Source organism: Lagopus muta, chromosome 1, assembly GCF_023343835.1.
Source record: "Lagopus muta isolate bLagMut1 chromosome 1, bLagMut1 primary, whole genome shotgun sequence".
In the NCBI taxonomy this organism is placed as follows: Eukaryota; Metazoa; Chordata; class Aves; order Galliformes; family Phasianidae; genus Lagopus; species Lagopus muta.
The window spans coordinates 45,267,771-45,281,944 of record NC_064433.1 but is presented as its reverse complement, the minus strand read 5'-3'; the positions used below and the strand labels follow the sequence as shown (position 1 = coordinate 45,281,944).

At 34.7% G+C, this 14,174-nt stretch overlaps 1 protein-coding gene across 9 annotated transcripts in view; it reads right to left on the bottom strand.

Annotated features, from left to right (window-relative positions):
- CFAP54 (cilia and flagella associated protein 54) overlaps window positions 1-14,174 on the bottom strand; it is a 106,656-nt gene that overhangs the window by 45,987 nt on the left and 46,495 nt on the right. For 8 of the 9 annotated variants that reach the window (XM_048940891.1, XM_048940890.1, XM_048940885.1 and 5 more), the window contains 14 exons: window positions 13,925-14,047; window positions 10,638-10,772; window positions 10,189-10,285; window positions 8,731-8,820; window positions 8,334-8,460; window positions 7,290-7,395; window positions 6,225-6,373; window positions 5,261-5,491; window positions 4,709-4,851; window positions 4,036-4,211; window positions 3,023-3,250; window positions 2,573-2,796; window positions 2,339-2,474; window positions 281-395 (listed from right to left, as the gene is read on the bottom strand). In XM_048940891.1, the coding sequence (XP_048796848.1) occupies window positions 281-395; window positions 2,339-2,474; window positions 2,573-2,796; window positions 3,023-3,250; window positions 4,036-4,211; window positions 4,709-4,851; window positions 5,261-5,491; window positions 6,225-6,373; window positions 7,290-7,395; window positions 8,334-8,460; window positions 8,731-8,820; window positions 10,189-10,285; window positions 10,638-10,772; window positions 13,925-14,047 (2,080 nt within the window). The remainder of the gene's footprint in view (window positions 1-280; window positions 396-2,338; window positions 2,475-2,572; window positions 2,797-3,022; window positions 3,251-4,035; window positions 4,212-4,708; window positions 4,852-5,260; window positions 5,492-6,224; window positions 6,374-7,289; window positions 7,396-8,333; window positions 8,461-8,730; window positions 8,821-10,188; window positions 10,286-10,637; window positions 10,773-13,924; window positions 14,048-14,174) is intronic. The other variant, XM_048940893.1, reaches the window with a different exon arrangement.

The window sequence follows — 14,174 nt, the reverse complement described above, 5'->3', positions numbered from 1 at the left end:
CTTGCAGCTGGACAACAAATGCTCTTCTCTGCTTTCAAATGCAGTCTGAACGTATTTGGAAAAGTCTTCACAGCATTATTATCCAATCAAAATATCAACAATAATAATTTAAAGACCATGCTGATCTAATATTCAAAGAAACATATTATAAGAACAATGGACGGCCTACAGAAAGGAGGAAAATAAAAAACACAATATCCAGTAGGATTAAAAAAAAAAAAAGAAGAAGAAAAAGCTTTTGGGAGAAAACATAACTCATGACAGTGAAACGTGCTCTGACCTGCATAATCATTTTTCAACTCAGGATACAAAAAGCAGTCGGGAAAGATCAGTACACTAGCAGAATGGGCAAAAGGTAGCTGTAGATTCTTCCCTATATAATCTCTGCAGCTCATCTGAAAAACAAGTTTACTTTCATAATCACTGAATAATATTTAGAAAAAAAAAAACAAATGTTTCATGTTTATAGTTAAACATCTAAACAGTCATACATCACAAAATCAAAGATGACTAACAGAAATACTAATGACTCCTTACTAGTATCCAGGTTAATAAGAGGTAAAATATTCACAATATTTAAATAGTAGATATATCACGTAAGTGTAAAATTTTGTATCTCAATTTTATATCTTCAGGAATCAGAGTTGGAAAACGTAAACGATTCATATTAATGAATTAAATTTCATGTAGTGTTTGCCATAATCATAAGCAAGCTATTGATATTCAGCAAACAAACACACTACCTTTCTTAATCTAGACAAATGCATGTTTGCAAATAACCCGGAAGTGTATGCATGTCTGAAGAGCACACTGCCTTTAAAGCACAATGTCATCCCGAGGAAGGATACCCAAAATAACTCTAAGGAAATAACAAGATCTAACCCTGTGAGAAAGGCAGATTTCCATAAAAGTGCATTTAGCTTCTATACTAAATGCTAATCTAGCATTTAGTTGTGTTGATGTAGCCACGTCACTTCAGGAAAGAACAAATCAATTCAAACCTAGTTCCAGTCTCCCTGAATAGCATTGCAAAATGTTGCCATACTCTCTTCATTTCTAACTTGATGCTGTCTTTTTTGAGCACTCCTTATTTTCTATTAAAGGACATTAGCCTTCATTCTGTAAATTAAGATGTTTTCACAACTATGATTGCTTTTCCACACTGCTCAGATCACAATGGTGTACAATCAGAATCATAGAATATCCTCAGCTCCCTTTGCAAGCCCTGAGTGCCTTCTGAATGCCTTGCAGGTATTATGAAGAAGTTGTCTCTAGGCAAGGCAGTGGATCCGAAACCCAAAACAAATTCAGAACTATGCCTAGTTGGATTTCCAAATTGCACTTTCCCCTTCTCCTTTGTGTCCTGTGTTTATATTACAGAATCACAGAATTGTAGGGGTTGGAAGGGACCTCCAGAGATCATTGAGTCCAGCCCCCCTGCCAAAGCAGGTTCCCTACAGTAGGTCGCACAGGTAGGCATCCAGGCAGGTCTTGAACATCTCCAGAGAAGGAGACTCCACCACCTCCCTGGGCAGCCTGTTCCAGTGCTCCGTCACCTCACTGTAAAGAAGTTCTTGCACACATTTGTGCAGAACTTCCTATGCTGCAGTTTCCGGCCGTTTCCCCTTGTCCTGTCTCCACTCACCACTGAAAAGAGTCCAGTCTCGCCTTTCTGCCCCCCACACCTATTAGTTAACAGAAATGTATCAAAAATATAAGTCATGCAATTTCTTAAAAATAAAGCTAAAAAAAAAAAAAATCCTGATTTCAATAGGTAATTCCAGGAAAAATGGAAGTAGGGATATCAGTTTAGTAAACATAGCCGTGTCTTCTAGTGAAAGGAACGTGCTGAGCAGCTGAGTTTTTTGTTTGTTTGTTTTAATAAAGTATTGCATGTTTTTTCTTGGCATTGTCAATGCTTGAGATAACTTCATGCAATTAATTGAAAAGCAGTCTTCCAATGCAGAAAGAAAGCAATTTCTTTGATTTAATTTTAATTAATCACAAAGATTATGCGACATCCAAATAAATGTTTTTCCGGTTAAAAGAGCAGCATCAAGAACTAACATGAAATTAGATTTAGGCTCATAATATGGAATGAGTACATAATGCACGGAAGAAATGTTCTCTGGGTCAGCAAGTGCAGACCTATGCTATTGTAGAATCATATCATGAAAGCCCTCTCATGCACTTCAATCCATTACGTTTATTAACTTCTTATTTAAATTTTCTATTTGTGAACATTATGGAAAACCATATTAACCTGATCAGCGACCATATTTTTCTTTATTTAGTTGGCATTAACAGTTAGTACCCAAAAAAGATATCTGCGGTTCACCTTATTTGCATTATCAGATAGATATTTTGTGAAATGAGATTCATGACTATCTGGGCCACTGAACTGCTGTATCCTTTCCAGTAGTTGCCTCTGAGCGTACACCAGCAATGGACTCACTTGTTCTGTATATCTCTCACTGAAAGAGAAAGCAAAGCATAGTAATTAATCAAAATAATAATATGTCTAAATGTATAATGCTGCTTTTTAGTTTTTGTCAGAGTTGGTGTAACTTACTGTGTAAATACATTAAACTGTACAGCTATGTGTATCAGTGCTTCCCATTTCTTCATTTGATACAAAAATTCTAATGTTTTAAGAATCAGATTACATATCCATTTCAAGTCAACCACATTCACATCATCCAAGGGAGACTGTGGATGGAGATTCGAACCACCGTTCTCATCAGTAATACCTCCTAAGCAACTGGGAATGCAGAAATCTCCTTCAGGCTCCACAATCTACAGCAAAAAAAAAAAAAAAAAAAACATTCTACCTGTTACTGTCAAAACTATTTTTGGGAGAAATCAAATTATAAAGATTAGAAAATACTGTGCTTGTCTGAAAACATTTATCAGAAAATAACTTGGAGATATGAGGGTGTAAAAAAAAAAAAAAAAAGAGTAAAAAAAAATTGTCTCTACAGAAGGCATGAATATAAAGGGTATATTGTCTTTGTATTTTTACCTTAAGAGAATTGCTTGCTTGTAGTTCAGTTATCATATCAATAATCATGTCTGATGCCAAATAAAATGGCAACCAAACTGTGTTCCTAAGAAACTCCCTGGTAATGGGAAATGCATCCTTGTGGGAATGGGAATGGTTAGCAATTGACTGTGATTCTTGAGTATAGTTCCAGAGTTCTCTGCATGCATTTTGAAGCAATGTCCAGTGGCCTCCACGGTGAGCAAGAACCTATGCATATTGTTCAGAATTATACTTTGGAAATACAGAAATGAAAAACTTCATTTTTTTCCCACTGCAGAGCCTAGGCAGGATTAATCTTTCAAAATTACACTCAACAAATCATCCTTAGTAACAGATTCTTTCTCAAAATTTCAATTTATATAAAGCATTGCAAAAACTTAATTTGGAATTTTTCATGGAAGCGCTAATTAATAATTGTTGCTTCTGGTGTGAGAATAAGAAAACAAATTAATTCATATCACCTAAAATATATATTTTTTACTTGGTGTCAGGAAGGTTTATGGGAAGACTAGGCAGACTACTTTTCCTTTCAATCACTGGTCCTTCTGCTTATACCAGCAAGACATCCACTATGACCTATAAAGAGCAAAATGTGTCCACAAGTACTTGAGAAAGATTTAACAAACATGAAAGGGAAAGTTACAAAGACTAAAGAAAAATAAAACACATATATGTTATTATATATTTGATAGGGATACATTATCATATCATATCATGGAATGGCCTCGGTTGAAAAGGACCACAATGATCATTTAGTTTCAACCCCGCTGCTATGTGAAGGGTCACCAACCACCAGACCAGGCTGCCCAGAGCAACATCCAGCCTGGCCTGACATTTGATACACTGTACTTTGACATCTTGCTGAAGATGAGAAATCATCTTCAATAAAGTTTTCTGAAGTGTCTTAGGATGTTTTACATGTAAAAAGTAGTAAGTTTTGTAATGCAGTGTTTAGTAGAAAATAAAATTTTTAGTAAGAAAATATATCTTACTGCTGCTCTTCTTAAGTGTAGAAAGATTTTTGTAAAATGGTCCAATAAAATGGTATCTGATGGAAACTGCTTGCGTTCTTTGGGAGAAAGTGAGATGGATATTTGCATATCATTTGTCATCTGAGTTTGAGGTGTATCTCTTCCCCACAATTTAGTGTTGTGCTCAGAAGATCCATCTGAAGACAGAAAGTTCACTGGTTAATAATGAGTTAAAGTTCTCAAAAACATAACAAAAAAAATATATTATCAGACAGCTAGGATTTTTGTGCCAGCTAAATGCTTCAGTATTAGGAAATGCCAAAGTTAGGGTTATCATATTTATAAGGTTATGATATTTAAAATATAAGATGCTTTTACTTAAGAGGAGAAAGAAGCAGAAAGCACGGTAATGTGTACCAACTAGTTTTCAGCCTCAAAGCCAAAACACAACTAGTCCTAGAAGTTACCAAATTTAAGGAAGAAATCACCATTTGGCAAAATCATAAGCATCTTTCTTGAAGAAACTGAAGTCTCTTAAAAGGAGAAGTTATGAAGAAGGGTTTTTTTGAAAAAAAAAAAAAAACAACAAAAAAAAAAAAAAACAAAAAAACACACACACACACACTGTGATATGTGTAGAATTGTTTCATTATTTTATTCTTTACCAACTATCATTATCATTAAAAGTTCTTACATGTTTGTTTTTTGGTCAGCTCTGAAGGTGACTTCTCAAGAGGAAGAGGATTTGATGCTCTTCTGTTACTCTCCAGAGCTTCTCTCACCACTACAGTTCCAGAATTATTTAATGAGAATATCTCAGGATCCAGAATACTGTAACTGCAGAGTGGAAGAAAAGAGAATCAAAACTAATAATACAGAAGAATTTTTATATGAACACACACAAAATTCAGTTTCTCAAAAGCGAGTTTTCATTGTTTTTTAGCTGCTTTAGCAACCAGATGAACAACAGTTGAAAGATACAAACAACCAAAAAACACTGCAGAATATTACATTCCAAAACTTTCAAGAGACATAAAACCTGACCAGTCAAGTAAGCAATCAAAAATGTTCATGCCACCTATCACACATGTCAAAATGTGTTAAACAGTAAATTCATTTCTATGTGGAAGATGAACTGTATATAAGGCAAGCTGACTGATGATACTGTTATTCAAATCTATTTGTATTAATGGCAATAGTACAATAATCAACATTGATAGCAAACAGATAAGTCATGAAGATATACCTGTCTTGACGACGCGAACCATAAATTCCAATGTTATATTGTTCTTCCAGCTTCTTTTTAAATAAGTTGTAGTGTGCAGTTGCCAGATAAATATTCATCTGGGACCTCCAGGGCATCTCTTCAAGACATATCTGATGAAACTTCTTTTGGTTTAAGTAACTACTCACAATTGGTTTCAGCAGTACCACTAAGGTGTTGCGAGCTACTTTTTGTAATTCTTCTGTAAGATTCCTACAATAAATTTGAAAAAGCAGTAGCAAAAAAATGAAACTGTGTTCTCTCAAAGATCTAGATTCCTGAAGAATGATGAAATACACAGAAATATCCCATTACATATCCAGACTTGTATTTAACTCAGAAATCACATTTCTAGCAAAATGATTTTTGCTTCAGTCAAGAAAATCAATTCTGCTTTTCATCTTAAGGGTGCTTAACACACTTTAAATCCTACATTCTACGAACTTCAGTAAGATATTTATTTTAGCACTTAAAAGTAAGTTTAGCTCTATGCCTGAAGTTACTTATAGTTCAATCATTCAAACAGATTATTATACAAAATGCAGTGTGCACTTCACACAGTCTGCTCAGGAGATGAAGGATCTACTATTTTACTGTAAATTTGGATCATTCTTTGCTTTGTTTTAGCAGCTAACCACCCTCAATTTGAAGAAAGCATTCCATTTCAGATGTGGATGCTTGGATTTAATTTCCAGCCACAGATTTTTTTTGGTTGTTGTTTCTCTGCCAGACCAATTCTGCATGACCTGATATTTTCTCTTTATGAAGATGCATAATGACACTGTAGTCAAATCACATCTCAATTTTTTTCTTTTTGATAAACTATAAACAGATCTCTTTAACATTCTAAAATAATTTTCTACCTTGTGTTGGTTTTTTTTGTTGTTGTGGGGTTTATTTGTTTTTGTTTTCCTGTAAATTAACCTGACAGTTTATATTTATTTACCTTTGTGCTTCTGGAGATTTCATTATGTTTGGATGTTTTGCAAAATACTGTCTAAGAGTCTGCCTCTTTCTAGTAGCACTCGGAGTTTCTTTTCTTTGTTTCTTCAAAGCTGATGCTTCCTTCTTCTTTAAAGGTGAGGTCTCCATACTCTTTGGAAAAAAAATCCCGTGACAATCTTAAATAAAATTCAAATATTTATTTATATCTATATTATCAATTACTTGAGGCATACAGCAGTTTGGCTTATGCAGTAATGTAACAGAACTGAAAATAAATTCTCAAATTGCTTTTCAAAATATGGCAGGTAAAGGAATTTTCTGTAAGGGATGTATCAAATACTGATACTAAGATCCAGACAGGTATACAAATTTTTTTTCATATGCCATTGTTTTTTATCTCAAAAATAATGTTTTTTTTGTTGTTGTTGTTGTCTTTTTTTTTTTTTTTTTTTTACTATTATAAATACTAAAAATCTGTAATGCAAAAACAGACAGAAGACTTTCCCTCATCTATCTGAGATGCTAGCAGCATTACAGCTTCACAAAAAGGTTATGAGGGGAAAACCTCTTCCTCAAAAATAATACAAATCCATTAGGATTTGTCTTAACTTGGAATAAAAGCAAAAAATGTCTTTTAAAAGAATTCTAAACAAAACACCAGTGAATGTCTGCAAAGGGAGTTAGTAATGAACAACTACTCATAAAATGTACAACATACTGTACAAAAAAAAGCACCAAAGCTGATCTCTCTTTCCTAATGTGATGGTACCCAAGTCATTTCATATTAACTTGTTTTTCTAAAATGGGAAAATTAAAGCTTTCATTGATTTTGGAATTCAACACTCTGACTGAAATGTCCCACAACAGTTGGTCTTCCAGAGAAATCTAATGTGAACATTTCTTCCTGTGCAGAGGTTTACTGAGGGCTAGAGTTTATATCTCAAGTCTTAGCAATTACACGTCTCCATCTGTAGTTTTTATAAGACAGCTTTTAAAACAATACATTTGTGCTTATAGCATTGCTGCAAAGTAAAGACAAACAGGACTCTTAAGAAGTAAAACTCACTTTCTCCTTAATTCCTACAGCGTACTTCTTGGTGCCCTCAGGCTCACCGGGAGAGCTTGTTTTACATCTTGGAGTTTCATTGATACAGAGAATGTGGTTGTTCCTCCTGACAAATAATAATGATAAAATTATCATCATCGTGTTAAACTCCTTTGATATTTAAAGGGTTATCTTTGGGAACAGGTAAGGCACATGCAATTCATATTTCACTAGAGTTTGTAAATTCATCAGCTTTTCTTTCCTCCCATTCAGAAAGAGAAAGCGCTCACCATCAAAATTCTGATGAAATCTGAATTGGTAGGTAACATCTCACTCCTAACATATAGCTATGGGAGTCTGATGAGAAATTCCTTATATCCAATCCTCCAATCATTTTTTTGTTTGTTTGTTTGGTTTTTGTAATAGAAATTCCTGTTGCCTACAATATGTGAGAAGATCTAGAAGTAACACTTCCTACTTTATTAACTTGGCCCACAGTGTCAGAGATGTTGGTGGTATGGCAGCAGAGATTGAACCTTCCCACCAATATTCCATGAAATTTTGTTGCTGTGCAACAGACGGCAGCAGAGAGACAGTGTGACAGGGTGGTGCCTGAAATGGAAGTGTATATGAAGGAAAGCTGTGTCACTGAATTCCTACACGCAGAAAAAATGGCACCCACTGATATTCACTGATGCTGGCTGAATGTTTATGAAGCAAATACTGGATGTAAGCACACGGAAAATTGTACTGAATGGGCAACATTTTTGCACCAACAGTGCCATGAAGTAGTTGTTATAAACAGTGGGTCACCTCCACCAGATTGTTATGACTGTGGCATGCAGACTCTTGTTCATTGCTGGTGAAAATGCATAGCTAATAGTGGTGGCTGTGTTGAAAAGGAGTGTCTCATAACCAAGAATTTGTCCTATCAAATATTGATATTCTGCTCTTTGTGTCTGTTGTCATTTCCATGGACAGAGTGACCTACATACAATTCACATTTTCTGTTGTAACTGTAACATGGATGAAACTAAGTAATAATTTAACCATAACAGGACCTACCTTTTCAAGTAAGTTTGCACATTTTCTGCCCATTCCAGAACACTGTGGAATTTCTCTTCATTCAGGATTTTGTGCAAAACTTGAATAAAGAACTCAAGAAAACGTGATTTCTTTCTGAATTTCATCACTGCAATACAGTAATAAAGAACTTTTAAGTATCTTTAAGTATTTTAGTTTTTTAGTATTTAGTATTTAAGTTTTAAGTATTCCTCACATTTCTAAATGTGACCATATTAAAGATTTTTAAGCTATGTTTTAATTCATTCTAAATATATGAAAATAAAAAGATGAAAAGGTTTCTAAGAGTTTATTCCAAGCAGTAAAAAGATTGTTTTCTTGGAAACTATCTAGAGAAAGCAAGCTTTTACAACTAAAATAGATGCCAATTTTATCCTACCTTCTCGATAAGCAGTGTTTGATGTCCAACATGAAATTATGGGGTAGAGGAACAAAGGATCTTCCTGTCCCGCAAGCTCTGATCCACGAGCTACAGCAATAAACAAACAAAACCCATTCTGACAAATAGTGACAGTGTTCAACAGAAATTGTACATGGAATCATAACTGAAGCAAAATCCTTCTTTGGCATACTTTGCTTTTAAATGTCCCTGTCATCTAGAGAGAAATTCAGAAGTTTGCTCTCCTCTTCTAACACAAGCATCTGTGCTGCTTGGGCATTAAGAGCTTATGAATGAGACTGATGAACTTCCAGCTATTATGCTAATGAGTAAGTGTCTGGAGTTCACCACATGTCTTACAAAGTTCCACATATATCATTTATGAAGGAGATCACTTGTGCAGTAAGGAAATGTCCAGACTTTATTTTTAAAGATGTACAGAATGAACTTAACACATGATGCTATTAGCGACTAGCACACGTATGCAAATGTTTGCAAGTTCCATGGTTGAAAAAGATGAATGCAGCTAGTCCCTGAAAAAAGTAAGATTAAAAATGGTCTCTGGAACAACCATTTGAGGTAGTGGATCAATAACTGCATCCTCCAGTGGCGACAGTCTGTTGTATGTAAATAGTGTGAAATCAAATACAACAGACAAAAAGATAAGCAGATTTTTAATTATTTTTAGATCAAGCCACAAACTATATTAGTATTTTCTCCTATTTGACAAGTTCAACAAGATAGTATTTGAAACAAGCATTTTAACAAAGTAAAGTGATTCCCAAAAAATGTTAAATAGGAAAACATCTGAAATTTCAAACTGTAAAATTGCAATGTGTATGAAACATTTTGTTTTCCTCCATTTCCTACAAAAGATGCAGATTCAGCTGGTTTTCATCTTTCTCTTAGGTTATCATCAATGCAATAGTAAGTATTGATTCACTTTAAGGATACCCCATAGGAAGGCTTTTGCCAATATTTCTTTTCAACAGCATGCCCTACAAGCATGCTCTTTTTTCTAAATCACGTATACATATTTGTAAGGATGGCTGTAAGCTTTGTTATTTGTTATGCATAGTCTCACCAGAAGGTTCTCGTATCGATTGGTATAAAATTACCCTATTTTAGTAACAGACCAGACTTCAGCAGTCAAGTATTTGTCAGTTAATGACAACTCGTTCTTCTCTAACTGATAAACCCATTAGTTTAACTTTCTATTAAGTAAGAATGGAAGATCATTTTGTTAACTAATCAATGCAATTTTCAGTTAACTTACAGAATTCATTCATCCTGTGACTCGTCCTGCAGGAGTGCAGGCATCATTGTCAGTAGCAAAAACAGAAGGATCAGAAGAACAGTTTTGCATCATGGTTTTTATTCTGTTCATTACAGAAGTGCTTCCTCTTCCAGGACTTATGCATGTATACACAGAGAAGGTGGATGACAAATTGCACCCACCTGGTTGTGTCAGTCTTAGGAGATATGATTCAAGAGCACTTAGATTTTCTGTTGCTTTTTCCATTGCAGCTAAATGGGATGTCCTTGCAGAAGCCTTCTGAAATATCAAATCAGCTTTTTTTAAAAAATAGCTTTTACCTAACTGAAAAGAGCACATCACAGTGGAATTTGGATTCTATTCCAAATCTTCTAATTCTTTATCTTATATCTTAATATTGCTAACTCCTCTCCAGTTGAACTAAATGAGTCCCTGTACCTACTGCAGTCTGCAACTGGTCCTAACAGATGGCTACAAAAAGTTCTCAGCTGTCTGTACTCTTGGGAACTCCTACTCTACAACAAAACTCCTATTCCATACAATCTAAACAGAAAGTTAATAAATATGGTCTTTAAAATAAAAAAATAGCACATTGAGATAAAAGAAAAAAAATGAATATCAGAGTAGTTACCTTAATTTTATGCGTTTCTTCACTTTCTGTAGCTCCTGACTGGCCAGGTGAGGTTCTTTGTGAGGAATCCAACAATTTTTTCCCATAGTTAATAATAATCACTGCTAGTTCATATTCCTTCAATGAACGTAGAACCTATAAGGGAATCATCAGTTACATTTTTTTTGTTGTTTCGCATCACACATGTTTAATTATTATCTACTTACAGTTGACAAAACATATGAATATTATAAATAGACATTAATTACTTAATACTTAGGTTTCCTTTAAGAAAACAACAGAACTTTACAAACCTGTAAAATATTTGGAATAACAGATAAACTCTCTATGCGTTCTACTTCTGCTTACCTGTAGACTGTTCCTCAAAGAATAGAAATACTTAACAATAAGTATCTGTAGCAGTGCTTGACATTCTCCCTGTACTCCAGCAGTACTGCTATCAAAGAATATAAAAGGTAACTACATTATCCTCATTTATCTCTCTGGTATCAAGTGCACACTTGAACAACTCAACTGTACCAGTAAAACTTATTTAATAAAATGGAGTGGTGAAATTTATTTTGAAAAATATGAAGTTTGTAACTGAACATTATGGGTTATGTTTTTTAGGTGTTTTCATCTCCCTCGGTTAGAGTTTTAAAGGTCAAGTAATTCTACTATATGCACTGTAATTTCAAATTAAGATGTTTGGCTTTGGAATAGAAAATAATTGTACACAGCCTGACTGAAACTCAACAGAAAACTTTCTAAAATGGATTAATTAGAAACTTTTGCAATTAAATTGTTCTGTTTGCTGATCTGTATGCTATTCTGTCTCAATGCTGTCTCTAAGGAAAAAAAATCTGCTGTACCAACAGTCATTTTATTTGGAAATCCAAATACAAACAAGCACTATATTAAGATTCCAAGAAAAAGAATCATCTTATATTGAAGGAATCAAAGTAACTAGTCTTGTAAAATATGTCGACCCTGGTAGGAAAAAAAAGAAAAAAAAAAAAAAAGAATCTTTGGGGACCAATAATAGATGTATAGAAAAAGTCACAAGGAAACATCTATATATCATATTATTGCTTCAGCTGTCTTAAAGATGGGAGTTATTTACGAATATAAGTATTGTGCTTGTTGAGAACAGATTTTAGTGTAGAAGTCTTAGCAGAAGCATCTTCACTGGTAGAACACTTACCAGTCATGGAATATTGTCTTCACTAAATCAGGATATTCAGGACATTTCAATAATATATATTTTTTCAACATATTAACTGAAGTCTAGCCAGAATACTATACATACACTGAAACAAGAGACAATGGGGCTTTGAAGTGCCTGAAAAGTTATTGAAAGCAGGGAGAGATATTGGATGCCTTATGGGTCAGACTTTTTTGATCCTGAAACCAGCTTTGCCTTGCTGCTTGAGTCACTTTAGCTTTATCTATTTGATATTTTGAATCGGCATTCAGGATTAAAGACACAAAAGAGAATCAATGACATTGGATATGTCATATCCACTCTCAAACAGATAATAATGAGTTCATCAGTTAGTTCAGCTCCAAAGAGATCTAGGTAAGGAATGTTACGGCATGAAAGTTATTTTGCAAAGTGAGATACAAGGTGATATTTAAGAACATGCTTCCTCAAACAAGTGCTTTCTCAGATTTCAACCATCTGTTGTGAATGTCTCATTGATAACCTCCAAAAAATCATCATATGACCAAACACACTATTTTCTTGGAATTATTGATTCTACCTCTTAATGAATCTGGGCTCACTTTTGCAACAGCATGTCCTCCATTTGATAAGCTCCTAAATGCTGACAAGTCAGGGGTTCTATGATGAACAACCTTTTAGTACTAAGTTTGGAGATGAGTATGTAAATATTTCATAGTAGTTGCTCCTTTAGTCGTGATGCCACAGCAGTGATTCAGATACAACAGAATTACATTTCCTAGTGCCACAAATCCATACTTCCAAAACTGTGACATTGAGTGGACAGCTCTGAGGTTACAGACAGTCTTCTCCCAAAGCCCTTTCCCCATGGGCCTAAGACCTTCCTTTCAGCACAGGCCTGAGAGTACACTCCCTACCTAAGCTACACTATTGGAGTCCCAGTCACTAGCATACTCAAAATTCATGCCTGTGCCTGGCCATGGATCCACTGATCTGGACAGTTGACCCACGACCTAACTCCTCAACTTGATTCCAGACTGCTCCCATCATGGCAGACCCACCTGCAGGGCTGTGCCTGACCCCCACTACCTTCATGAGACCTGACTTTCCAACTTGAACTGCTTGCCACCACAAGCCTTCCCAATGACCTGTACCCCAGACTGAACCTGGCCACCACCTCTGGCCTGCCCCTCTCCTTGACTGGGGCAGTGGGCTTGGCTGGCGAAGGGTTGCCCCTGCTGGCTTTCAGCTAACTTCTCAGCCTTCTTTGTGCCCTAACACTGCTCTCACAGCCGAGAAGCAATTAATTAATGTCAAGAAAACTGTATTAATTTTAGGACTTCATACATTCTTTAAATGTATAAATTTATTTTTCAAGGTGAGTGCAGAGATCCTGCTCTAATAACAACTCATGTGAGGGCTCCCAAAAGCAGGGGAATCCTTCAAAGCAGCAGCCACAGTTCTGCTTCAGCATGACTTGTTGCTGAGGTGCACTCGGAAACAAAGGAAATCTATCTTGTTCAAGGTCATACATTCACCACAGCAGGTACTTTGAATCTAACATGGCTGTGATTAAAATATCCTACAAATACCACATTTCTCCTAATCTCACAAAACTTACTATCGGAATTATAAATGTCATCTACAGATAAGTATTATATTTAAAAATCAACATGTTTATGTTGCTATCAACACATGGAATGAAATAGAAGAAAGTCTCTCATATCTAATTAGGAAATAAGACGTTATGTTAACCAAATTAAAACTAAAAATATGACCTCTTTGCAGTAAATACATTTTTAAATTTATATATATGTGCCTTGCTGAAAATAATATTACGTTAAATGTAAACTCACATGATCACATGAAATACAGATTTCATGTCAAGGACTAATAATTACTTTTTGTTTTGTGGAGAAATAACATTATTTTACTTAGAATTCTAAATGTCATTATTATATAAAATGCACTAATATGAAGGTGAGAATAAATATTTCCATACTATTTAATACTGCCAATTCTCTAAGACATCACACTGAAATATCTGAAGATATCACAGTTTTTTTTTTTTCTGTATGAGAGAAGCTGTATCTTAAAGTTGTAAACACAATAATTTATACCATACCTTTGCTGTATAAAATGAAGTGCAAGCTATCATATGCTGAATACTCTCATAACAGCCTGCCTGTCGCCTCTGCAAAGTAGCACTTGGAATTTCTTGAAGGACAGCCAAGCACTTAATGAGAATCTGTAAATACAAGGGTTAAAAAAAGTTATGAATCTGCAACATAATTCCAAGTTTGTACTGTTCCAAGTTGTCTGTTCAGTGTATTGCATTTGATAGTAAACTTTAAAAATACTTTAAAATCTAGCAG